The sequence below is a fragment of the Alexandromys fortis genome, unplaced genomic scaffold (genome assembly GCF_014885135.2).
Source record: "Alexandromys fortis isolate MF-2015 unplaced genomic scaffold, M_Fortis_MF-2015_v1.1 scaffold_235, whole genome shotgun sequence".
In the NCBI taxonomy this organism is placed as follows: Eukaryota; Metazoa; Chordata; class Mammalia; order Rodentia; family Cricetidae; genus Alexandromys; species Alexandromys fortis.
In genome coordinates, this window is record NW_026068114.1 from 1,593,432 (window position 1) to 1,621,370 (window position 27,939).

General features: G+C 45.6%; 1 protein-coding gene across 1 annotated transcript in view; it reads left to right on the forward strand.

The window, feature by feature from the left end:
* Nucleotides 1–12,418: 12,418 nt before the first annotated feature.
* The window catches only part of LOC126490096 (notch homolog 2 N-terminal-like protein A), a 137,398-nt gene continuing 121,877 nt past the window's right edge, over nt 12,419–27,939 (forward strand). Inside the window, exon 1 of the mRNA XM_050124779.1 lies at nt 12,419–12,694. Coding sequence (XP_049980736.1) covers nt 12,622–12,694 — 73 coding nt within the window. The 5' untranslated portion in view covers nt 12,419–12,621. The remainder of the gene's footprint in view (nt 12,695–27,939) is intronic.

A 27,939-nucleotide genomic window follows, 5' to 3' on the forward strand; every position in this document is an offset into this window, starting at 1 on the left:
ATAGAAAATCTTCTGTGAGAGTAGCAATGATAAGAAGGGACAGTGTAGACTTCTATGTAGGCACATTTTTTTAGGAGGGGGGGGGGCTACCAGCTCACAAAAAATGACATGGAGACTTAGTATTAATTATGAAAGCTTGACCTCAGCTTAGACTTGTTTCTAACTAGCTCTTAAAACTTAAATTAACCCAAATTTTAAAATCTGTGTTCTTCCATGTGCTGTAACCTCATCTCCATTGTACCCATCCTGGTTATTCAGCATCTGGATGGCGACTCTGCCTCTCTTCTTCCCAGAGCTCTCTCTGCCCAGAAGTCCCGCTCTACCTCCTGCTTAGCTATTGGCTGTTTAGCTTTTTATTAAACCCATCACAGAGACACATCTTTACACAGTGTAATGGAATATTCCACAACACTTCTCTGGTGGCCATGTTCTATAGCAGCAACACTTCCACAGCAGTTCATGGTATACAGCGTGTAGAAGCTAGTTGTGAAGGAGCTCAGGAAGGGAACCATGAGGCTAAGGAAGTCTTTGGAGATCAGACTAGGCCTTGAAATAGGACTCCACAGGTGAGGAAACAATGGGCAGGGAGAAGAAGGAGGAAAAACATTCTCGGTAAAGAAAGTACATATAGAGAGGTCAGGAAAAGGTCAGTCCACAGCCTGACTGGGGAGTGCCTGGTGATTTGATGGCACCAGAACACAGCTTGTGCAAGACAGCAACAGGAAAAGAGTGAACGTGAGAGGCCCAGGGATTGCTGTCCGTCCATGGAGCTGAGGCATGAAACAGTTGGAGGGATGGGTTTTAAGTTTGGAGTCATAAAGATACACTTGAGCTTTGGAAAGTCTTGTGGGATTAGTGTTATCAATAGATTGACCAAATGTGAGAATCAGAACTAGGGGGACTATGAGGTTCAGTGAGGTTGTTGGTGCTCATACGTGGTCACAAACAGGCCAGGAAGGCTGAGGATAGAGAATCGCCTATTGCACTTGACAGTTGGAAGTCTGGTGACACCTAAAAGTAATTTCAATGAAACAGTGTCAACAGAGTGGAGATAGCCAAAGCTTCCAGACCAGCAACACCAGCAAACGCCAGAGAATCTGGTCAGTTTCAGGGACTTCCTGGCGCTGTTTTGAGTTTACCTTCCTGCTTACTGAGCTTCCCTGCAGGATGGAATGCTTTGGTCTCGGAGGAAACTGTCACATAAATCTGCCCCTTGTTAGCCGGGTGCCCTCTGATCAGTGTCCATCCATGTCTACCTGTAAACATTGAGATCATGTGATGTTACCCCCATAGAACTCCATGCACTCTGCTTTGGACCTTTTTTTTTTTTTTGGCATTTATTATGAAACCCCTTTTGTTTTGTTGGGTTGGTTTTGATGCACTGCCCATCCTCCTAACTAGAAGCTTCTGGGGAATAGGAGCTGTCTCCTCCATCTCTATTTCAAAATTACTTTCACCGGGTAGATGCTCGCTACATGTAGGAAGGTGAAGTTGTCAGGGGTAAACTCTAGCAAGGGGTAGCAAGGGGTAAATGCCCCCTTTTGAGAGGGTTGGGTTGAGTGTAGTTCAAGGCTAAAGGGAGAGGCTGGGAAGTTCTTAGATGGCTGACTAGCATAGACATGAGGGCTAGGGCAGACTTTACACAGGAAGTGATGGCTGAACTGGGACATGTAAGTAGGAAGTGAAGCCTTTTGCTGGGAAGGAAACGAGGAACAGAAAGAAGGAAAGAACAGTATGGCAAAGCTTGTCTGCACCATGGAGAGGGCAGAAGAGTGCACTGGGGGAGAGGGTGGCTCTTCTCACCGGTTTGAGATGAGAAAGGCCCACCGCTTCATTCTGTTGATGAGGGCAGTGAAAGCAGAGGTTAGGGCTGTCTTCAGGGTTTGTCCCTTCAGTAAGGTAGACAGCTTCTGAACACCCATCCCAAACCAAAGAGAAAGTATTTGACATTCACATATCAACTAACAGCAGAATTTTGTAGATGTTAACATTGCTGCATATGGCATTTATGTAGCCACAAGGAGAAATAGAATCTATGGGTTACCTAAGGAAGCAGGATAATGTGAGATGCTGTGAATATGTTTTATTACCATTGGTTAATGAATAAAGCTGTTTCAGCCAATGACTTAGCAGAGTGAAACCAAGCAGGAAATCTGAACAAAGATGGGGGGGGGGCAGAGTCAGGGAGAAGCCTTGTAACTGCCAAAGGAGAAGGACACACCAGAACCTTAGGAAACTTACTGGTAGGCCACAGCCTCTTGGTGATACACAGATTGATAGAAATGGGTTAATTTAAGATGTAAGAGCTAGCTAGGAATATGGTAGAGGCATTGGCCAAGCAATGTTGAATTAATATAGTTTCTGTGTGATTATTCAGGTCTGGCCAACTGGGAACAAATATGTAATCTCCGTTTACAACAGGATAAAGACTAGAAAGTGTCTGGATTAGCACTCCATAGAAACACACATACACATAGGGTGCAGAGGTGATTCAGTTGATAAAATACTTGCTATACAAGCATCCAGATCTGAGTACCAATCTCCAGTACTCGTGTGAAAAGCCAGATGGAGTGACTATGCACACCTGTCCTGAAGTGCTGGTAGGGGAACCTTGGGACTTCTGACCAGTTAGTCCACCTGAATCAGTGAGCTCCGGGTCCAGTGAGAGGCTGCATCTCAAAAAATATGATTAAGGAACATACTAAGCATCATTCTAATCAATGTACGTGCATATGCGCACACATGCCCATTTGTACACACACACACATACACACACACACACACACACACAGGATAGGATGCCTATGAAGAATAACTGGATAAACACCCCCGAACTATCAGTGGTAATATTATTATTATAGGACATTTTAAAATTGACATTTTTATGTCCATAATTAAAGTTACGGCAAGAAATAGAATTGATTCTTTATAGGATTTATCTCCTATTATTCAGAAAATATAAAAGAGACTATTTCAAAATTCAAAGTTGTAGCACAGCACAGAACCAGTCACTGAAGTTGCCTGGGCTTTCCTAGGGCAGACACAGTGGGGAAGATGGCCAAGTCTTGCTACAGCACTGGAGATTGATGAACAGAGATTTGTTGCCCCACTTTAGGGGAGGGCAGAGGTCTGTGGTTCTCACAATGACTTTGGAAGCCTTAGATTTCCCTAAGTGGAAGACAGAAAACATATTTAGAGCTCAAGTGGATCCTCTAAGGAGGGGTACTCTTAGGGTGAGTTGCCATGGTCATGGTGTCTCTTCATAGCAATAGAACACAGACTAAGACAGGTAGGTGGCTTTGGCTCTCTGAGGCAGAGACCTGTGGCCATGCAGATGGGCGGGGCTTAAGCCTGTGCCATAGAGAAGCTGTACGATCCTCGGCCACTTCTCTGTGAAGTGAGAACAGCACACTTGAAAGCTGGTTGGAGCATTACACATGAGACCAAAGAACTTAGCGCGTCACTCGACAAGTGGAAGACATTGGCATCAACACTAGCTGTCCATGTCATCAATATTGTTGATGCTAAGATCTATGAATATTCACCATGCGGGGGACCAATTTGGACTGCGGGTACTTTGAATCCAGGGAGAGGGCCTGAGGCCTGCCTCTCTTGCTTCTGGGATGCTGCTGTGGTCCCCTTTGGGAGGGGTATGGGGATGTGTGAGGGGGAACTCCATGTTGGTTCTTCTTTTGCTCCTGTTCATGCTACTTCCCCACATCTGAGCAGGTGCATGCCGCCCCAGAACACCCTTTAGCCTTCCTGTTCTTCCGTTCTGTGTTTCTTTTCTTCAACTTTTCTGACTTCCCTTTTCTCCTCAAAACCCAAACAGGACACAGGACTAAGGAACAGTACTATCTTCTTCGTGTTTGCCTTGGTTTTGAAATTGGAAAGTTGGTTTCTTAATGCCAGCACTTGGAGTTTGCCTAAGTACATCCATATCCACCTTACAATTTCTTATCTTCCTTTAATGATCCTGTTTTCCAGCTCTATGGGTAAATGTGCTGTTGCCAAGTCCTTCAGACCTGAGTTCCATCCCTAGGACTCACATGGACTTGTGTGTGTGTGTGTGTGTGTGTGTGTGTGTGTGTGTGTGTGTAAGTGTTTCAAGGCAGGGTTCTCTGTATAACAGCCCTGGCTGTCCTGGAACTTGCTCTGTAGACCAGGCCGACCTTGGACTCAGAAGTGCTGGGATTAAAGATGTGCATCACCACTGCCTGGCAACCCACATGGACTCTTGAAGGTTGTTCCCCAACATCCACATTCACACACACACACACACACACGCACACACACACACACACCTGCTACTAAATAAATAAATCAATGAATGTCTATTCTTGCAGGGGTGGTGGTGGTGTATGTATTTAATCCCAGAATTTTGGAGGCAGAGGGAGGCAGATGGCTGTGAGTTCAAGGCCAGCCTGGTCTACAGAGTGAGTTCCAGAACAGCCAGGGATACACAGAGAAACCCTGTCTCAGAAAACAAAACAAAACAACAACAACAACACCAAAAAGTATGTCTATTATCCCAACCATTGTTTTCAGTAACACAAAGTAACACAAAGGACAGTGACAGCCATCAGAACAGACACAAGGATGGAGTCACTTCTGGCATCTCTGTCTTGCACAGAGGCGTGGTTCACACCCAGAGCTCTTCTGTGCTCTGGTTGCTCCTTCTAAACTCAGAAATAAATCTTAAGGTGGGAAACATTCTATGTCTGGCCACCATTTGCTTTTTGATGTGTGCTTCAACTTCCAGCACCTGTCATGAGAGGGAAAGATACACACGGGTCTGAAGGATACACAATGGTGCTAGGGACCTCAGCAAGCTGAGAGGAGTCACACCTCAGTGTCGCCAACAGAGCAAAAATGATTAAACGCAAAAGCAAGCTGATATTCAATTTCCGAGTGCAAACAGAACCTCACCTGCCAATATCCAATTGCATATTCCACCCCACATTCACCCCAAATACTGGTGCACCCGTGGTTTATCCGAAATCCCATTTGCATGTTCACAAGCCCATTATCTTCAGCGGCAGATACCCATCTGGGCCCGGCAATTACCATCCCTGTCTCTTTGCATACATTAGCAGACATACACGCCACTGATTTGTACTTTCCTATAAAATTACTCTTTCCCTTTTTAATTAGGGTGTTTTCAGAGGTACCCCTATGGTTAGGGTTGTGTTCGCTTCCATTATAAATACCTGTTGCCAGCCAATAATTATCTCCTGATGAATTACTTACTCAGAGAGAGATTTTTAATGCTCACTTTTATAAAAAGGGATTCCCCCCTTCATTACTGCTGGTGCCTCCACCACCATCCTTCACTCATCATCTTGGAATTCTGTTTGTTTCAGAGGATGCAGATGTGAATCTGCATCTGGATGGAACAATGACGTTCCACGTTCGAGGTAGAAACTATCTGAGAGCCTGGACCTCACTCTTCAATAATTTCTTGGCTACCCATGAAGGTAAAATGCAAGAATATGGGCAGAGACAATAGAACCATTTCTGTGAACAAACGCCATAGCGTTTCATAAAGATTTGGAGTTGCACAACCATTTTGGTGACTGAAGCACCGAGACTCATCCAATAATATTGTGGTTTGGTAATTACATAGTTGTGGGTTTACGATGCTCTTCAATTGGGGAGCTGTCTTGGCACATTCAGGTCAGCCATGTCTGTACATTTGTATTTTATATTTATGAAATGTGTGCACCTTCTTAGGAAGTGCAGCACAGTATTTCTCGGTATAACATAGGGAAGAGGAGTTTTAAAGCCGAGTGCAGCTCCTTTGCTAACATCTTCATCTTCTCACCTCTTGAACAGCACAGGATCGCTAGTTACAAAGTTAAAGGTCCCATTTGTCTGTCATATAGCTCATGGCTGTGAGGGAAAGGTTCCCTTAGAGAAGTGGTTCTCAACCTGTGGGTGGCGAACGCTTGAGGGGAGGTTCACAGGGGTCACCCAAAACCAAAACCACCAGAAAACATGGATATTTACATTATGATTCACAACAGCAGCAAAATTATGAAGTAGCAACAAAAATAATTTTATGGTTGGGGTCACCACAACGTGAAGAGTTGTATTCAAAGTTCCCAGTGGTAGGAGGGTTGAGAACCACCGTCTTAAAGATAACTTCAAACTTCCTTTCTTTAGTATTGACCGAGAAACTTATGTTTGTAAAGGGAAAAAAACATCAAGATACCAAATTACAGCAGCTTCTATTATTTATATGCTGCATTAAAGCGGGGCCGTTGGGTCTCTATTAAGAGCGGGTCTGACTGATTGATTGGTGTGATTGACAGCCAATTTGAATTTTGAGGTTAATTCTTACCTCCTGAACTACACAGAGCCTCCAGAGGGTGGAGTGTTTTGATTTTGTTTTGTTTTGTTTCATTTTTAAAAAAGAAAAACATAATTTATTTTTATTTTATGTGCATTGGTGTTTTGCCTGTGTATGTCTGTGTGAGGGTGCCAGATCCCCTGGAACTGGAGTTACAGACAGGTGTGAGCTGCCATGTCGGTGCTGGGGATTGAACCCCAGGTCCTCTGGAAGAGCGGCCTATTCTCTTAACTACTGAACCATCTCTCCAGAGTCCTCATGTTTGTTTTTAAGACAAGGTTTTGCCTCATAATTCATGCCACAGTTGAACTGACTTTGAACCTTGCTCCTCCTTGCTTCAGCCTACTGAATCCTGGGATCACAGGCCTGGGGAATGACGACTTTTGCTGAAAACTTTGCTGAGGAGGTGGGGGGAATCCATTTCTGGGAGGCTGCAAACCTGCAGAGATAAGTAAGCGATGGCCCCTGTCTTCAAACTGTCTTTAATTAGTTATGCCAGCCACCTTGATCACATAATCCAGGATGAGACCTTGAAATCAATCTCCACGCTGTCTCTGCTGGCAGGACCCCACAGTCTATCTCTCTTGCAGTTGTGGTGTTGGCCTGTGATCTCCAGGGAGCAGGAGGGGGCTGCAGCTCCTTATTGTTTGTATTGTCGCAGAGTCAAGGCCATGCTCTGGCCAAGTGCAAGCTCTCAAAATGGCTTTAAAACAGAACAGTTCAAGTACTTGGTTAACTTTCTCAGTTGTGGTGGGTCAGCTTGCCCTGTACCCACACAAAGGGGTCAAGAAGTTGGTGCCCTGTGCCTGTAGGCCCCTGCACTGAGTAGCACCTTGAAAACACTTGCACTATTGTGCCCCATGCAATGAGACTGAACAAGTGGTCAGAAACCAAGGGATTTTTGTCCTCGCTCTGTCGTTAATGACTTATTTAACCTTGGGCAAGTTACGTTATCTTCCTTTTTTATTTTTCCCATCTGCGACATGGAGATAATAGTGACTGGCCTGTCTGTTTCCCACGGCTGCTTTGAGGACTGAGAGAGATAATGAACCTTAAAGTGTCGGGGAAAGTATAAAGCACCTTCCAAATAGAAGGCATTATTAAAAGACATCTCACTTGTAATTCCTGCTTCCGCTAACATTTGCCCCACCTCCTTAGACGCCTGCGTTAGGTGGTGGGAGATGCAGTGTAGGTCAGCTCAGGTTTGATCCCCGCTGAGACTCAAGTCCTTCAGTAGCTCAATATCTGGCTGATTCTGCCTGGAATTCTCTGAGACACAGTCTCACACCTGCTCTCAATTCAGGTGCCATTTAAACACCTAGGGGCATACGCACATACCCACATGCTCATACACAAACACACACATACACACACACTCATTCACAAACACACACTTGGGCTCAATGGCTTCTGGAGGAAAGGAAACGCCTGTGTTTAGCTGGCTGCGGTGGCACAATTGCAATCGCAGCACCGGGAAGGCAGAGAAAGGGAGGAGGACCAGGAGTTCAAGGTTCCCACCTTTGGTGACATAGCATGTTTATGACTATCCTGCTTCAGAAGAAAAACCCAAATAAAACAAAGCTTAAGTCAAAGCACAACGACCTCCCTACCACCCACTATCAAGCATTTCTGTATATACATGCCCTAGAGCCTAGGACAAAACAGACGCAAGAGACAATCTCTGTCCTTGAGTGTTTTATGGCCTGTTGGTCCTGAGAGGACAGACTGGAGAACCAACAAGCACACACTCTGTTCTTTGGGAAGAAATTTTATGTGTGGGTTTTAAATAATAAGGGCATATCCGTCTATTTTAAGTTCTGAGTGAAACCAAAGCCATTGGCAGCCCTTGTTCATATTTCTGTACCAATGGACTAAGAATTTTGATGGGACCCAGGAGGGAGTGTGTTTTCAGATGAAAGACTGTGGGATCCCATTTCTCTTTGTGCCAGTGATGCCATGGATCATCATAGACTTGCAGCTGCTCTGATTGGCTACAGGACTCCCCTAAAGTGTCCCTGCCAATCTCTCCTATAAGGAGGATTTGCTTTGATTAGGAGCTGTGTCCTCAGGAGAAGAGCGATGCCCTGTCTAGCTACACTGCTCAGCATATTTGGGGCTGAGCTATGCAGGCAGGTGTGAGCCTTTCACATCTCCAGGCTGCGGCTCAGGCTTTGGGGTGCTATTACAAGCCACCCTGGTTTCAGATAGGCGGGCAGCAGGACAACAATGCATACAAGGACATTTAGATTTCACCCAGAGAAGGGGCCAACTGCAAGAGCTCAAGGCAGTGCTGTGAATGAGCCAGGCTACCTCCAGCTCTCCCAAAGGCCAACAACTGCTGCAACTCCTGAGCATAGCGTCCTCTTCCAGCTAGGCTGATTTCTTGCCTACCTATCTCCTCTATCAAACAGCCTTTCTCTTCCTTTTGCTAGCCTTTATCTGGGGATGGTGTGGTGTCTTCCTGCCCCAAGGTGTTGAGGTCATGGCTGACTCTTGCTCTCTCATTCATGCCTGGTCACTGATCCCAGAGTCCAGGCTCATCCTTCCGCATTCCCACAGCTCCTGCTTAGATTCTTGTCTCCCCGGTCCAGGGACAAACTCTGATTTTCCCTGCTTCTCTGCTCCTACAGACACCGTCCTGTGCCTGGGACAGGTGTAAGCCTCTAAATGTGAGAAACCCCTGCTCACCTGGTGGGTCATTTCTTGATCTGATTGATCATTTGATCCTCCGATTCTTTATTTATTATTGGCTTCCTCTTTAAGCTTTCCCTGACTACTTCCAGGCTCTTGACAGGATTATATGTTTTTTTTTGCTTGTCCCTTTTCAGTTCTTCTTTCATTTATACTATTTGAACATTATTTATTTAGTACTCACTGGAATGTATGCAATAAGTTTAACAGTCAACAATTCAAGAGAGGTCATGTAATACTATTTATTTATTTGTTTGTTTGTTTTATGAGACAGGGTTTCTTTGGGTAGCCCTGGCTGACTTCCCCTCTTTTTTAATGTACATGTGTGTGTGTGCACAGATGGGAGCACATGTATCTGCAAGCATGCATGTATATGTGTATAGAGGCCAGAAGATAGTCTTGGGTATTATTATCATGAATGCCACCCACCTCTTTTGAGACAGGGTCTCTCATTGGCCCAGAACTCATCAATTGTGCTATATTGGCTCCTGGAACCTTCCTGTCTCTGCCTTCCTCATTCTGGGATTAGAAGCACGTGCCATCATGCTTGGTTTTGTATTTTGTTTTAAGATTTATTTTTAGTATATACACAATGGGGATTATGCACATATGTTCGGGTACCCAAGAGGCCAGAAGTATTAGTATTCCCTTGATAGCGGAACTATATGGGATTGTGAATCACTTGACATGGGTGCTGGGAACCAAACTCTGGTCCTCTGGAAAAGTAGACAGGGCTCTTAATCACAAAGCCATTTCCCACAGCCCTTCCTCCTTTGAGGTAGGGGACACCAAACCCAGGTCCCCGTGCTTGTGAGACAATCATTTAACCTGCTGAACGGTTTCCCCGGCCCTGGGAGTCACTCTGTAAAGCTGTTAGAATGAGGAACACATCTATTTTAATAATTGCTGTAGCGACAGTCATTTCTGGAGCTGCCAGTCAGGATGAGTATTTTGACTTTCTTTTGTGCATACTTTGGCTGTGGCCTGTGATCTTTGAAGGTCAATTTAAAATTTATATGCACCAACTCACTATTTACTCTCTTCGCGAGTACAGTGGACGTTCAGACTGGTCAAACAGCGAGCCAACAAATGAAAGTTTATGTTATTATTTCTCTTTAAACACACGGCACAATCAGAAGTTGTATAGTAGATTTTATAACTATGCTGTTTAAATTCAATTTAATTTATGTGTGTGGATGATTTTCCTGACTGTATCTCTGTGCAGCGCGTGGATATCTGGTGCCTGTGGACACGGGAGGAGGAACTGGATCCTCCGGAACAGGAGTTACTGACAGTAGTGAGCCACTATATGGGTGTTGGGAATTGAACCCAGGTCCTTTGCATGAGCAGCAACTGCTCTTAACCACTGAGCCCTCTCTCTAGCCCTCAATTATGCTATTTTTAAAAGGAGGTTCTAGGATCCCAATGTGACTGCAGTAAGTAGCAAATGCTTGCTTTTCTCTTCTAAAGTAATATGCACGTGTATATGAATGCATGTATGTGGCATAAGGTATATGTGTGTATGGTGTATTATAGGTGTGTGGTATATGGTGTGTGTGTGAAATATGGTGTATGTGTGTATGGTGTATTATAGGTGTGTGGTATATGGTGTGTGTGATATATGGTGTATGTGTGTATGGTGTATATAGGTGTGTGGTATATGGCGAGTGTGTGATATATGGTGTATGTGTGTATGGTGTATTATAGGTGTGTGGTATATGGCGAGTGTGATATATGGTGTATGTGTGTATGGTGTATATAGGTGTGTGGTATATGGCGAGTGTGTGATATATGTGAGTGTATGTGTGTATGGTGTATATGCACTGTGTGTGCAGGCCAGAGGATGTCAGGTATACGGCTCTATAACTCTCCACTTTATTTCTTTGAGAAGGGGTTTTCTTACTGAACCTGGAACCAGGCAGCATGCCCCAGAGAACCCCCTAACCCCATCCCCTATAGCTGTTTCAGGCACGTGCATAGTCAAACCGGGCTTTTAATGTGAGTGTTGGAATTTGAGCTCAGGTTCCACTGAGCCATTTCCCCAGCCCCTATAAGATTTTTTTTTTTCTTTTTCAAGACAGGGTTTTCCTGTATAACAGCCCTAGCTGTCCTGGAACTTGCTTTGTAGACCAGGCTGGCCTCAAACTCATAGAGATCCGCCTGCCTCTGCCTCCCAAGTGCTGGGATTAAAGGCCTGTGCAACCATGCTTGGCTATATAGTACTTAAAATGCAGTTTTAACGTTCACACTGACTTGCAAATGTTGGGTGGCATTCTGCATTTTATAGTTCATCAACTACTGCATGGTAGATACTGGTGAGGACGGACATGGTCCCTGACTTTCCAATGTAGCTAAGAAGACAGAAATACAAAGAGTCCTGTGTAATTCATGAAGTTTGGTGTAGTTGTTAATTTCATATGTTCTATAAACACATTTATACCCAAGTCGGTTCACACCCCTCTGCTCTCACTTTGAAAATAACCACTTTTAGGGTAATAGCTTTTTCTTTCCTTTTAAAACTATGTACACAAACATCCGTAAGAAATAAATAGCGTTGTTTTGAAAATTTCACATAAAAGTGGTATTCTTCGAGTCTCCCCCTGCAATTTGTGTTTTCATCATCATTTTGGTTTTAAGGTTGACGTATCTGAAGATGGTGTTTTCAATTGTTGTATTGCACTGCACTTATAATTATGCATTATTCATCTAGTCCCCAAGGGTGGGGCATTTAGGTTGCTCTCGACTCTCAACTATTAATAGGTCACAGAGAGTATACCTGAAAACGTACTTACTATTTTCTACATCTTTAACTCGCCCTTTGAACTCCTGCTGGCATGATACCTGTCCATGGAAGCCTCCTCTGAATTCTCCTTGACCCCCAGAGTGGATGATTCCAGTGTCCCAAACAATTTGCTACAAGAAGTTCACTAAACGAACTAAAGACGGATAGATGGATAGATGGATGGGCGGACAGACTGATGGAGGAACGAACCAGACTGAGCATCTCCTGGAATGTCCTCTAAAGTGAACTTTGGCGCCTTTGCCCCCTGCCCTCCTTTGACAGCCCTGTCTCTGCTCTTCCTCATTCCTGTAACCAGACAAGAAGGGTGTAGGTGTGTGGAGCATGAAGTCTGCCTCTCCCTACAAGTTCAGGATCCCGGCAAACATCAACATTTGATGTTGGGCGCTTCAGCCACCCCTTTCCCCGAGCTCAGCGGGGCGGGCCGGGAGTACCGGCTGCCGAGTGCTGCTCGCGCAGATCCCTCCGCGAGCAGCCGGCCGGCGCTTCTTTCTGCGGGAAACCCCTGGGCGCGCGGCCGCGGCGGCGGCGACGGGGGCGGAGCCTCGCGGTGGGAGGAGGCCGAGGCGGAAGGACACGCGAGCCGCCCAGCCGCGCCGCGCAGCCAGAAACTTTCAGCCAAACTTCGGGCGGCGGCCTGGCTGCGCGGAGTGCAGGGGCGGCGCAGCGGGAGCTCGGGGACTTGGCGAGCCGCGGGGGCAGGGTAGCGCACGCGAGAGCGGGACTCCTGGTCGGGACCCGCTCCCCATGCGGATCTGCGCGGGCGGCGGCCACGAAGATGCCCTCTCTGCGTCCCGTCGCGTTGCGGGCGCTGCTGTGGCTCTGGCTGTGCGGCGCGGGCCCCGCGCGCGGTGAGTACCGGGCGCCCGGGACACCATCCCTCTGCCTCCCCGCTCCACGGGCTGCGCCTTCTAAGCTGCCTCGTCCGGGCCTCGAATCTCGGCGTCGCGTAGCGTCTCCGGTTCCGCGTTTGCGGGGTCCCGGGCTAGCAGCGAGCGGGCCGAGGTGCGAGTGTGGCCGGGAGGGCGGCAGGGGCTTGCGGCGCGCCTGGCTTTTGACACCCGGATCGGTCCGTCTGTCCCGAGGAGGAGTTGGGCGTGGGGCTCCGGTCTTGGAGAGGTGGAGGCAGCAGTGGGGGAACTGGTGTGGCAGCGTGCTGAGCCACATGATTGAAAATCTCAACTGCTGTTATTCTTTCCGAGGCGCGGAGCTCTTGCTGCGGTTCCAGTGTGCGTCCAGCCCCAGGAATGTGGTGTGACAATCCCCAACTCCTCCAACCTGGCAGCAGCTTGTTGCTCTTTTGGCACCGTTGGGGGTAGGGCAGGGGCAGGCAAGGAAAAGTGGAGACGTTGATCCAAAGTGCTTGCTTAGAAACATTGGTTATAGTTGGATATCCTATGCAGCCCCTCTAACACGGTGGGAGCCAGGAAATCGAATCATACTTTACCCACCACATTTTGAGATTTTACATTTCTTTGGAATGTTGTATGGAAAGAACTTGGGCTTTGGAGCCCAGCTCTGTAATCCTGGATTCAAATGTACTGAATCAACTCACCAATAAAATGGGGATGAAATTACCCAGCTAATAGGATTAATTAAAAGAATGTATATTAAACCTGTAGCACTTAAAAGATGTTCAGAAAGCCCTTTCGGGGCAGCGTGCTAGTCTTTCTGAATGAAGTCTGCACTTCCAGTACGTTTGCTGAACTGGAAGGGCCCGCTTTGCTCAAGAAGAGTTAACTTTTACCGGAAAAAAAAAAAAAACCCAAAAAACAAAAAACCCTAGTACATCTTTTCAGAGAAAGGGCGAGTTTCAGAAAAATACGGTCTTTGTTCATTGTAACAGGCAGCTGACATGGCAATCGCAGATGTTTGAGCAGGACTTGATTATTTATCACCTGCAAACAGTGCTGGGTTGTTCAGCACCAACCAGATACTGTTTGGGAAGTTCAGATGTCTTCTATTGCTGGCTCCAGAGGTTTTCGGAAGCCGACCAGGAGGCTGTGTGAGGATGAACAGTTTCTGAGATTTTGGCTGGCTCCATCTCAGTGGTGGCATTTTTGCTTTGCCCTTTTCTTTGAGTGACGCTGTTGGCCCTGAGTGTGTATTTAGGGCACAGAGGTGTCTAACTAGTGTGATTTTTCTCAGGGTTATAATCCTCGGTGCATAATTACTTGTTTTACTTAGTAAATAACTTGAGTGTTTATGATCTCTGTCTCTTCCCTTATGAAACAGGATTAAAAGCATACTTTTTTTTCCTATAGAGTATTGCAAGGACTAATAAATAGGACTATAAGGTGGTCTGCAAACCTAAGTGCCAGGATCGATGGCAGGGATGGGATGATGCTGGGATGTGGGCTTCCCTGCCTTGTTGAACCCCGGCCCGTTGAACTGATGTCCCCTGCTTCTGCTCCTGTGAGCCACTGCTATGACTATTACTTAGTGGGGGTCAAGTTGAGTGTCAGTCCAGTTGGCTCAAATGATAGGGTTTAGGTATTTGGGACTTTAGGTGTTCTTTGGATGCTAAACTATTGTCATAGAAGAGATTAAAGAGCCCATTGTTGGTGCAGATCTTAAATCTTCCCAGAGTCTAGCAGTGAGTCTTCCTGATCTATTATGGTCTGTTTTGCCAAAGTACCAATTATAACTCTCGCTCCCTAACTTTTGAGTGTTCCCATGTTTGGCTTGTGGCCAGTTGTTAATTTAATCACCACTGGTTCCTACAGGCAAGGAACTGTCAACCCATCTGTCTGATTGTCTGGACAGCTAGCTGTCCTGGACCACCTGGTTTTCTTTCTGTTCTTCAGTGGGAGTGACTCCCGGTTCTGCTGTCACCTGGACATGTTCTCAGTTGACTCCTTAACACGAGAGAGCAAGGTTTTTCCTAAAGGGCGGAGGTGAAATTTACCCTGTAACTGTTTCCTATCTTTTTCTCGTGGGGGGAGGGGAGATGGATTGGTTGCAGGATATCTTGTTTTGTGATGTTCAAAAAAAAAATATTTACCAGTATTTTGCTGGCATCCTTTTTCCACCTTCTCTGTGGATTTGTTCTTTCTCAGAGAAGCAGCCTGGGCTCACCTGGGTTGTCACTGGTCTCGGGACTTTTAAAGAATGTCTAAACACAGTGGGATATGCTTGGATGCTTGAGAGCAGCCTTACAATACATTTTAAAAATATCATACCCACAGAGATTTTATTTTGCCCACAGAATTTGCATTGATCTGGTTCCCACTCTCTGCCATTCCTGGTGACCCTCCTCCCTGCCCCTTCCATTGTGGTGGAACAGAGCCCCTTGTCCTGGCTCTAACAGACCCACTGGAGTGGTTTTTACACTCAGCACCCTGGGATTTTGACACAGTAGGCTTGAGAATCTGTTAAAAAAAAAAAAAAGAAAGAAAGAAAGAAAAGGTTTACAATTGATTCTGGCATAGTGACCCGGTGAGGCAATCACTGATTAATTCCGCTTTATCTGCCTTCAGGATGTATATGGGATCTTGCCTTTTAGATTTTAATAATTTCCACATTGAATGTAGCTTTAGCCAGCCATCTCAGAGATTAACCCTTCTGACTCTCAAGGAATTCAGAAATTGCTAACGTGAAAGCTGTAGACTTAATTCGTTCCTTCTTGGGCACAACTACCCCCCTCTTAAAAAGACGTCACGTGTTTGGATGCTGTCACACCCTGTCCCCTTTTCTGCCACAAATTCTTCTTAACATATCATACACCATATCATTTTTGAATTCTTTATAGATTTTTCCGGAAAATAATACCCCCTCTAAGGCACAACTTGGATGAGAATGTATTATGATGTATTTGCAATTCATATGTAATTGTTTCCTTTCTTGTTTGCTCTTTTTGGATGGCTCAAATTAATCTATTCCCTCTCCTGAACTTTCTGGATTCTCTTGCTCCTGTTTTCTCTTTTTTTCCAAACTACCTGAAACCAAAAGGTCCCTCATCTTTCACTTTCCAGCTGCACCAGTCCACCATATGTGTCTGTTTTAGTCAGGCCACTAAACCGGGAGCCAGGGGACCAGAAGGCTCCTCCAGGCCTGTTATTAATTGATTTGGTGACCTTGCAGGGGAGCCAGTGTTTTGGTCATCCTCTTTCTCATGGACTTTGTCACTGATCACAGGGCTTGTTACAGAGCTGTGACTATGGTTCCTTCAGGGCTTTAGGTCTAGGGCCTTGCTCATCCTTCAGGTTTATGGCCTTGTTCATCCTCCATTCTGCTTCCATCTCTTGCTTCATGAACTTTTACACACAGAAACACACCCCGAGCACTTGTTTTAAGTGTGTGCTCCAGGGATAGAATTGTACCTTTGCATTTTGTATGTGTTCTAATGTCCACATCCCTGTCCTCTATGTCCCCATGTCCGTCTGTCATGGTGCTTTGGCATCTCATTGGCAGCCAGTAAAGACTTGCTCATTTGAGCAAATAACTTTCAGTCTCTTTTTATTGTCGACCACTGCAATTCCCCTGGATGACTTTTAAGTGGCATTTGCAAGAGTCTTTGGTTACCTTACATCTGGGGAAAAACACCAAAGTTTTCACTTTCCCAGATGTTTTATTTGGCTTGCCATTTTGACTCTGTGTGTGTGTGTGTGTGTGTGTGTGTGTGTGTGAGTGTGTGTGTGTGCTTTTCATTCTAAACTTGATATTGCAATTCTGTACCATCCTGATAACATACTTTTAGTGGTACACACACACACACACACTTATGGAATGTCACTACCAAATCAAATCAAACCAATAATAATAACAACAAAATAACCCACGCTCCAAGATTAAGAGATACTGAATGAGGATTTTAGACAAGCACATGTGATTGGTCTCTGACACAGATCCTGCTCCTTAAGGAGGAGATGCTCTGCCACACACAACCCTGTCTGCCCTAGGAGACATTCACAGCGTGTGCCCAGCGTGCAGAGGCACCTGAGCAGAATCTGGTCTTGGTTGAGCACTTGTGACTTGCTCAGCTTCTCTGGGGCTTTTGTGGGAGAGCAGCTGGTGAGTCCGGTGTCATCAAGCCTTCCTCCCTGAAGACTGAGCATCACTTGAAAGACTTATACTACCTCCTGCATTTTGACACAAGGCTGGCTTTGAACTCTTGGTCGTCCTGTGTCGGCCTCGGGAGTGCTGGGTTACAAGTGTGCACCATCACCCCATACCTGGCTTTGTGCTAACTCAGGTTTTTACTTAAGGGGTGGGTCCAGTTTTCCTCTTTGTTGTATGTGCTGGTGGGGACTTTAAAGCTCGCCACGATCTGTTTATCCCCTGCTGGATCTGATCTCTTGTGACATCCTGGCAAGGCGCAGCACCCTTGTGTCTACTGTCAAGAGGCAGGGCGGTCATCCTCTGACCTCTCATTCCTATCCAACAGGTTGCTGCCCTTTGTTGATCTCCACTCAGTATTATCATCTCTGTAATTTATCCCTCACAGTCCAGAGCTCTGTGTGGGTGACGGAGGTATAGAGGGTGGCTATGTACACTTCCCTGAAGTGACACCCACTTGTCCATAAAAGGAGTGGGACCTGTGAAGAACATTAAGTATGGTCTGTGCAGGACAGCCATTCAGGTGGACTGCCTTAGCCCTATGTGTTCTACCCTTTTCCCAGATAGGTCCTTGGCGGAGGAAAGAATTTGTCCAGCAGTTTCTCTGGCTTCTTATGAAACCAGCAAACAACCATGGTTGTCTTGGGTAGTCTGACTCTGTGGGTCTAGAGTTATGTCTGGGAATGTGTATATCCAAGTAATTGCCAAGTTAGGGGCCGGGAGATGGCTCAGCGGGCAGAGCGTCTGCTGTACGTGCAAGAGGACCCGAGTTTGGATTCCTAGCCCTCACGTAGTAAGCAGCTGTGGTGATGTATATTTGCAGTTCAGAGCTGGGGGCAGAGACAGGAACATCCTGGGGGTTGGCTGGCCAATGGGTCCAGCTGAAACAGTGAACTCTAGGTTTAGTGAGAGCTCCTTTCTCAAAGAGTAAGGTAGATGGGGCTGCAGAGATGGATTGGAGTTGAGGGTGCTTGCCGCTCTTCCAAAGGACGCGAGTTCGGTTCCCAGCACCTGTCATGACTGTCTGTCACTTCAGCTCCAGGGGGACCTGACACCCTTTGCCATGGGCACTGACACACACATGATATGTAGTCATACAAACATAACACATGAACATGCCCATATCTTCCTCAGTGATAGCTTCAAAGGGAGGGTACCCCGTGCTTTCACCACAAGACTAATAAAGTTGCCTGCTTTCTTTTTTTTAAAGCCAATCCGTGAAGTATCGTATGTCTTCAGACGATGCATGTGTAATGTATGTGTTTGGTGGTAGTTTCCCTCCCCCCCATCAGTGTTCCTCGGGTACCAGAATGCAAAGAGCTTTCTCAGTCAGTACCGTCTTCAGCCCAGCGTGTGATTGATGCTTCCTTGGAGACTCTGTTCTGTTAACCTGTGAACGCGTGGCTGGTGGCAGCAATTTCCCTGAGTGCATCAGCACAGAGTGTGACAAAGACACTCATTTCAGGACACCCTGATTTTTTTTTTTTTTTTTTTTTTTTTTTGAGAAAGGGTCTTATTCTGTAGCCCCGATCGGCCTGGAACTCACTGTGTATTCCAGGCTGACCTTGAACTTACAGTTCCTTGGGCTTAGTTTCCCAAGTGTGGGAGTTAGAGGAACAAGCCACCATCCTCTTGGAAGTACTGATCTGCGGCACGTTGGGATATGCTAACACATGAGCGAGGAAGGAAATAACGGAAGAAGCAAAGGCCCTCGGACAGAGCGCTTTGCAGGAGGAGCCCAGGATTGTTCTCGTCCCATGGCGCTTCGTGCCACCGCCTTCGATGGAAAGAAGGAAGTGACTTTAGCAGTAGAAGGTTGCCTTTGGGCTCCTATAGGTCAGGCTGCACAGTGTTTCCCCGGCAGTGGCAGGAGGTTTGCTCTGTCCCCCTCCTACTTTTTTGAAGGGATTGTTACCTATATGGTGCTTAACAATGTGGCCTTCAGAGGAAGAGTGGAGAAACAGGGGTTTTGAGAGCTACAGTGGTCAAAGCAGTGAGGGTGTCCATTTTTATTATTGCGTTTGGCCACTGTATTCAAAGAACTCAGAGTTACTGCTCAGTTGCCAACAGCCTCTAGAAGGAGCTGACTTGGAGACCAGAAACTTCCCTAGGAAGACCTTTGGGGAATTGGGCTTCAGTGACCTGGAAGAGGGACCCAGGCCCTCAACATCTGGCTAGAAGACTAAAGGCATCAGTTCAACCATTGTAATTGGCCTGCTGTTCAAGGGGGCCAGGGACATTTGTATAAAGCCCTGATGACTGTGGGTGCTAAGATCGGTGCTATGTTAGGGATTTGGGTATGTTGTCAGGCTTAATTTGTGTTTCCCTTGGCGTCCTGGAGCAAGCAGTGCGGGAAAGTTGGTCTTCAGGTATGTGGGAATGGCCTCCAAAGTGGAGGTTAGGATCGCGCCCCCAGGACTGATCCTATCACGGGGATGAGATAAATGGGTACATGATGGTAGTGTGAAAGCCATGTAGCTGTTTATCTGCCCTCTCTGAAAGCAGATTTCTGCAGTCTGGGTGACTAAGAGCAGTGGAGTCTGGATACTTAACTAGAGAACAGCAGCCCCAGCTCCCTGCACTCCCAGCTTCTGCACTGTCTGCTGTTTTCCTTTCTCTGTTGTAACATGGGGAAAAAACTTGGGGAGAAGACAAAGACCCCCTTGTCTGGTGGGGGGTGTGACTGAAGTTGGCGCACTTTGTGGTGGCTGCTAGTGGGTTTGCGGTGACAAAGCACTGTGTCCTCAACCTTGCAGGGCAGGCTCGCTATAGGACACGTTAGGGCGGAAACTGTCTTCCTTGGAAGATCCAGTTCTCAGTGGCAGTGACTGAAAGAGTTTCCCATCACAGGCACGGGGAGTGTGTGGCGTGGACACACCCTGAGTCGCCGCTGCAGGTGGCACTGATTAATTACGCTGACATAGCCCTCACCCTGTTTTACTTGTCTTGGCAAAACCCTGTTCTTCCAGCTCCGCAAACACTTATGTTACCAGGGGAGGTTGAACAAGGTCTTGGAAATTGCAGGTGGTCGGTTGTTTCACTGGCCTCTGGCACTATAGACCTTGACTAGGTGGATGTGTTTGGATTTTCAGCCAGGCACGAAGGACCTGGGCCCATCTTCCAGTGGACTGAAGCCCAGTTCCCTGGGGGCCCGCTTAGAGAGGTTTCTGGTCTCAAAGTCAGTTCCTTCCACAGGTTGTTGGCAATGAGTAGTAACTCTGGGTTCTTTGACTATATCGGACAAACATCATGCCAGGATGGACTCATTGCCACACAAAGACAGGTTGGGTGTGTGGTGTTGCAGAACCTGTTTCTGGGGTAAGAGTAACTCTCCCACTCACAGGCATGTTTATTCATATGAAGAAAGTATGTGTGTTTTGTGAGGCAAGGAAAACATGATGAGACTATTTTGATTGGAGTCAGATATTGTCTCCTAAATGATATGTCTTCATTTAACAAATAGCACCCCCTTTAAATACAGTTTTGCTTGCCAGATAAGGTGTTGGACACACAGCTGCGGTTGTCTTCTAAAGTGTAGGGCCTTTTTCGGAGGCAGGTGTATTTTTAAATTGTGTGGTTTGCTTCCTTTTCATTTTGTGTTCTCCTCCCCCTCCCTTCTCTCTGTGAGAAGATTCTGGGTAGCATTTAGGTCACAAAAATTTCCAGCCGTCTTCCTAGCAGGAGAACCCTTGTTTGTCAGCAGACTTGGTGTCCTGGTATTGAATGTTCTCTTCTGTTGATGGTGTTGACGGGTCAGCTCCTCTGAGGTGACCGTGGTTCAGGGAGCCTTGGGTTTTTCTCTGATTTCAGATACATTTGTTTGGAAAATACCAAGTCTCATTGAGGTTTCAAGACACGCTTTCTTGCTTATTAATTTTTATTTGTTTTTCTTTGCAGTGAACATGGCTGTTCTTTCGCTAGCTCTTTTAAGTGAGACACATGAAAGAGATTGACTTTCTTGTAACAGTTAAAACATTTCCAAATCTTTATGAGGATTTAAGGAAAGAGACCATATCCTGTGCTCAGTCCAAGTTTTGGTCATGAAGTTACTATTTAAAGCAAGCGCCAATTGAATATACTGGTGCTAATAAATCCTAGCGCTCTAGAGGCTGAGGCAGAAGCGTTGCCATGTGAACAGTGTATCACCAGCCACATAGGAAGACCCCGTCTCACTCCCTGTCCTCCCCCAATAAAGCAAGTAACCACTTAAAGAAAGTCCTTCCTTGTGACACACTTCCTAACTATTAAGGAAAATGGTTGTAACTAAAAACAAACATTGTAACAGTTTCATTCAGGTAGGTTTACATAGCAACAGAATTATTCCTTATGTTTACACATAATTAACTCATATTTATACTATGTTGATTTCCCCTGGCACCTTTACAAGATTTTGTGTGTATATGTGATTTTAAAAGTAGTTACATTGAGAACTCTTTAGGTATGTTTGAGCAATCAGGAAAATACCGTCATCACATACTGTTACTGTGTCGGCATGCATACCTAATACATGCATTTTGTTACCCTTAGATTTCAGAAGCTATGATACATTTGAAAGTTACTAGACTTTATATTTTAAAAGTTATATACATTCACTATAAAAGCAGTTTCCTATTCAAAGTGTTTTCACAAATTTGATTCTAATGGTTAAATAATAGGTTCATATGTTTTGACCTTTCTCCTTTGCTGGCAAATTTGGCTGGATCCACCCTCTCCCATCTCATCCCATGTACAGGTAAAGATCATCTGCACGCAGCAGGCAGCTTTGCTCTTTGGGATACCAGCGATTCTATATCTAAGAAAGTGCTATCTAAAATGTAAGGGGAAGGATCTTTAAAAATTAGGAACACATGAGAAAATGAACATCTTTAGTAATGCTACCATTCTAAGCCTAACTGTAGTTAACATTTGATGACTCACAGATACTTTTCTCATTTTCACTGTCTATTATAAAACTCTTAATTGCAGTTTTAACATGCATATAGTTTTATCATAGCCTGTACCGATAAAATTAATGTGAACGTTTCCCCATGTTTGTAAATGTTCTTTAAGAAAATGGTTTCAAAGGCTACATACTGTACTGTCATAAGGGTCTACTATTCTTCATTCTTGTGAAAATCCATCGTTAGTTTCCAGGTACAGGTATCATAGTTATCAAGAGTGTGTAATGAACATTCTTGTGGGGACTGGGGATAACTCAGGGGTTGAGAGCACTGGATGCTTTCCCAGAATTCGTGGGTCAGATTCCCAGCACCCACATCAAGTGGCTCTCAACCAACTATAGCCTTAGTCCCAAGGGGTTCAATACCTTCCTCTGACCCCTGTGGGCCCTGCACATACACACTGTATAGATATACATGGAGGTGCAACACCTATACACATAAAATAAGAGCAAATTGTAAAAAAAACCCAGTTATTTATTTTTTTTTACTGAGATCTAGAAGATTTTAAGACACGCTGCTGTATTTTCATAGAGTTTGACTTAGTTATACTTTTCTTAGCTGAATATGAGGCTGCCAGTGTTCCCAGTCATTGCCAACACTAGGATTCACTTAAATAATTCTTTATTACCTGGTAATGGCGAATGCTCCCTTATTTCTTGTTGTGAATAGTGGAGTTTCAAACAGCATCTTAGTGAACACTTATAGTGCTTTTTCTTCCTTTCTTTGTATTTGTTTGTTTATGAATGTTCCCCATATATCTGATCAGAAAAGCTCTTTACGTATTAAGGGTGTTGGCCCTTCAGCTGCTTTAAAAATGTTAACAGTGTATCTAGCAATGCCCAGCACATAAGGGCTGGGGCTGCAGTGTGGAACACACTGTTAGCATGCTCGAGGCCCTGGCTTCCATGTCCAGCACCAAATCGAGTCAACCAAACCCAAACCCAAAATGACCCAACTAAGTAGCAAAACAAGCAAACAAGAAAAGTCTACAGTATCACATTTGGAATAAGTAACTGTCCTTTGGTAAGTTAGTTGTTTTTCGTCTTCAGAATTCTAAAGGTCTTGGTCAAGCTTCTTACTTGATCCTCTTGCCTCTGCTGGGATTAAAGGTGTGTGCGTGGCCTTGGCCAAGTTTTGAAATATGTATTTTCTATAGTTTTTTATTTTTTGATTTTTCGAGACAGGGTGTCTCTGTATAACAGCTCTGGCTGTCCTGGAACTCGCTCTGTAGACCAGGCTGGCCTCAACTCGCAGAGATCCGCCTACCCTCTGCCTGCTGGGACTGAAGGCCTCTGCCACCACACCTGGCTTCTATAGCTACTTTAAAGTTCATTTTTTTTTGTGATGTTGTTTAATTCTGATTATTGAGACAGTCTCATGCAGCCAGGCTGGCCTCAAACTCACTAGGTAGCTGAGGCTAGCTTTGAACTCTTGAGCCTCCTGCCACCATTTTCTTAAAGGTGGGGTTATAAGCATGCACTACCTGATTGGTGTTTTAAATTCGGATCTGAGTTTATATAACAACATGTTGTTAATTATATGCACCAAGGAAACATACATTTACTGTAATATGGGATTAAAAAAAAAGGATCTTGGAGGCAAACGGTATGTTCCCATACTACTGTCCTGTCTTTCCAACTCTCCAACAATTTGAAGCATAGAACACTTTGAAAGGCCTAGAGCTAGCATCATGTCTGCCACTCACTGCTAATTCTGATACTTTGACCTAACTGGTAAGCCTGGACAGTGGTCAGGGCAGTCAGTTCAGCAAGACAACAGGATGACTAAGATTCCCTCCCCTCCACCCTCACCAAATTGATTAGTTGTGGGATGGAATTGACTGAAGCAACCTGTTGTTTTGGCTCCCCGTGGACACCACCTGTTTCTTCCATTCCTCCTTCCAGCCTCCCGCTGCCCTGGTGCAGAGCCGTGTGCACAGCGGGTAAGCGGTCAGTGTTGTTGCTGAAGAATGTTGCAATAAAGAGGAGTAGATTGCTTTTTGCAAGCTTGTGTGTTCTCGAGCCACCCCACTGCTTTTGACATGGAGTGCTGCAGTTGAACAGCTCTGTGCTGAAGCCTGGCGGGTCTCAAGTGCTTGCTTCAGAGCAATTCCAGGCCGTATGAATGCTTAAGTGTCACTGGAATTTAATTACCATATTTAGCATGAGGAGACCTGGGGAATGAGGACATTTCTGACCAACCGAAGAAGGAAACTGAAGGACTGCAACATTTTTCTTTCTTTTCTTTTCCTTTTTTCTTTTTAATGAGATGGTGAGGAGAAGGCCGGCCAGGCTGGGATTCTAATTTGTGACAACTGGTCTTTGTTTTTGTGCCCCTTCCACATAATTGATTTATGGACGGGCAAAGAGATTTCATAGTGAAATTCTTTCTCACCCTGAAGTTCAGTCCTGTCTTTGGGAGGAAGTAGAGAATTATCACGCCCGATTCTTCCCTGAAAGGCTCAGCCAGCAGGTGAGGCCGTGGACCGAGCAGCCTGGTGAATGTGCGTTCCCACCTTTCTCCTTTAAGACGTGCTAGTTTTCAGCTTTGCCCTGGCCTGGATTTATTTTGGCCTAGCCCTTGTCTCCACCCTGTGTTTGGAACCGGCAGCCTTCCCGCTGCGGCTTCACATTACCCTGCCTCAGTTTTTCCGTTTAAAACATGAGCTAGTGATGGGATGACCAGCAAATATAATTGACATAAACATTATTGTTATAAAGGAAAACAACCTCCAATATCAATACAGCCCCATGTAGTTCACAGGAGGTTTCACGGCGGTTGCTCCTTTAATCCCCACAAAACTTTGCTGGAGCTGAGCCTCCCAGGGGTCAGGTGGCTTGCCCGGGTCCTGCTGGGGTCAGGTGCTTGCCCCGGTCCTGCTGAGTGCTCCTCCATGATGGAGAGAGAGCAGGCACTGAAACTCACGTCTTGATTGCTTTATTAATGTTAGTTTTCTTTCTGAAAAAACGTTCCTCAAGCTTTTCCTGTGTAAGCATCGTCCCTCATTGCGCTCAAATGGCTGTCCTCTGGGTGGACATTTACTTGCATTGTGGGGTAAGGTGTTTGGAGCTCGGGATGTTATTGAGAGCCAGAGTCAGTGAGGCATCAGGCTGCATCTGAAGCCCCATCAGGGCGGCCTTTGTGGCCACTGTTCTCTATGCACACTTCATAGCTTCCAGAGGAGATAGAAGGATGGACGGGGAAACTGAGGCTCAGGGTGCTGCAGTTAGTAATTGACTTAGTTTCGATTCAGAAATAGGTTTGATCCCAATATTCTTCCATGTTCAAAGACATTGCACACACGTTTTATGATACATTCATTACTAGACATTAACTCACAAAATACCTTTTTTTTTTGAAGAGCCAGCTGGGAACCCGATGTGTCTTTTGTTCAGTAAGAATCGCATGGGTGTGAGCTGGCAGTTACAGCTGTGGCTTGGGCCTCTTCTAGGCTGCCTCCACCACCAGGACAAGCAAATAGGTTCAGGGAGATTGGCAGGCGTTTCCTTTAGGCCCACGTGGACCTCAGCCCTGAGCTCTCTGGAGGACCGGTCTTAGAAGCGCCCAGACTCTGGCTCTCCTTGAGAGATTCCTGTGTGTGTAGAGCCTTTGATAGGAAGTCGTCAGCTTTGTGGGGAGAAGGTGGGAATACTGATGAGTGGGGTTCCCACCTGCTAGCTCCTGTCTTTGCACAGGTTTCTTAAGTTCTTTGTGCCTTAGTCTTTTGTCTGCAGTGAGGGTAGTAGCAGTGCATGATGTGGGGATTCTTGGGAGCATTTAATAAGCCTGTGTTAGATTCACAGGTCAGCGTCTGGAACAAAGTGAGTGTAGTAAGGGCTTGGCAGCGCTGTTGCTGTAGGTCACAGCATGGTCTGCCCGTGCTAGGCTGTGGAATGGAATGCGCCGTCTGTCTTCTGCAGTCAAGTGTGAAGGAGTGACTGTGGCCCTGGGTGGAGAACCAGGGCCTTCTTCAGCTTAGCAGGTTGGGGGCTGTCCCCTGGCTTCCTCTGCCTTGGGGACTGTGGAAAACAGCGCATTCAAGTCTGTTCCCTTCATGCTGTGTAATTCCAAATTGAGGGATGTTTTGTGTACTGCTTGGTAGGTAGTAAATGATTTTGCTGTTACTTTTTAACCAGGCATTGTGGTAGTATGTACTGTTGATTTTTTTTTTTTCCCCAAGGCATAGATCTGGGAATAGCTTTATGTTCAAAACTCTTTTTTACTTTTTTAAGTTTAATGTTTTATGTTTTTTTTCTTTTGTGTGTGTGTGTGTGTGTGTGTGTGTGTGTACATGCATGTGGGTGCCTTCAGGGGTCAGAAGAGGATGTCAGATCCCCTTGGAGTCACACATGGTAATGAGCTACCTGAAGTGCATGCTGGGAACCGAACCTGCTCCTCCTGAAAGAGCAGTAAGTGCTCTTAAGCACTGAGCCGTCTCTCCAAGCCCCAAGATTCGTGCTTACTCTAGACTTCCTTTGACAGGACCGACGTTCCCGTGAGGAACATAACTAAGGCCAGGATGCTCAATCCATTATCTCTGTTAGACATTATAGAATAATACAAATATCCCACATCTCTCATTGCAGCCTCAGAGGCCGCTAGAGACTTCGATATTTCAGGCTGGGGGGCCACCTACCTACTCCACTCCTAGTTTAAAGATGGAGAAACTACTAAAGCCTATAGAAGGAGAGTGGCTGCCAAAGGGATGGGAGGCAGGCCAGGGTCAGCCCCAGAACTCCTGCTCACTGCTCCTCACAGGTGTGTCACTGTGTTCTGAAGGTTAATTTCAGCGCCAGCAGCAGTGAAGGAATACGATGGGTGTGGGGAGGGCAGAGGTATAGCCATTTTGAAGTTGTCTCTAACGTGGTCCTGCTTGTCCCTTTGGACTTTGTCGTGGTGAGGATAACCCAATGGGCCCTGATGTCACTGGTGGTTCGGAGTTGGGTCAGCCAGGACTGGGGAGCTGCTGCCTCAGATGTACTTAACATTTGTTTCCCATGACAGCTTGTTTGTCTCAAGTCTTGGCAGCCTTGGACAAATGGTTGTCAGGTTTTTTTGTTTTGTTTTGTTTTAAGACAAAATTCCAAATTCTACTTGGCAGATTTTGTAAGCCACCTTTTAGCTACCACTCCCTTCTGCTCCCTCTGTAATTATTTTTAAGAGTTTTGTTTTTCCATTGTGGGAGTACTGTAAAGATTTCCTTTTGTAGTCTGAGGTATTTATAATTATTGGTAAGCACACAGCTGACAGAAAATGCTAAGTGTGTTCTTGTTAACTCAGATATCTTAAAACACTTAAAATAGGTTTCCTATAATTTGGATCTTTCTGAAAAACAGTTGAAGCTACTTATTAAGAAAGATGGTACTAAGGGAAGGGGCATTTGGATGTAGCATAGGTACATACGGACATAAGGGAGGGCATTTGGATGGAGACAGGCACGTGCGAATCCACTCTGGAGAAACTGCAGTGCCTGTGTGAAAGCTGCTCCAACTCTTGTCTCCTTGTTAATAAAGTAAACCAGACAGACAGAAACCTCCGTCCTCACGGAGCTTGTGTGACTTGCAGTAGCCTCCATGTACTGAGGGTTTATGAGGTGACAGATGCTTGGGAAGACCGCACTCATTTCTTTCAGTCCTGAGAGTAAACATTATGATTTCCTGTCACAGAAAGGCCAGGCAATGGTCGTGCATGTGGCCCTCCTCGCCTGTGGGTCAGAGCAGCAACTGAGCCCGCTGGCCTGACTCCAGAGCTGACTTCCACCTGCAGGGCAGTCAGGTGGGATCCTGTATTCCCACTAATGACATAGAGTTGAGTTGCATAATTTGTGTACTGAGTTGACGCTTTATCCTTATTCGCAGTATCCTAACTCTGAATGAATATCTGTATAATATTATGGAAATTATGAAAACTACCCACTTTCATTTGGAAGAATTCTAGTTCTGTCTAAAACTTTTCCTAACTAGGATGTATTTATATAGATAGACAAAAATGAAAAAAAATTGTTTAGTTGTCTTTTCCATGCTATTTCTGGACCCCTTCCAAAGAAATCTTCAGTAGATTGAGATCAGGAATGAATATATATATATATATATATATAA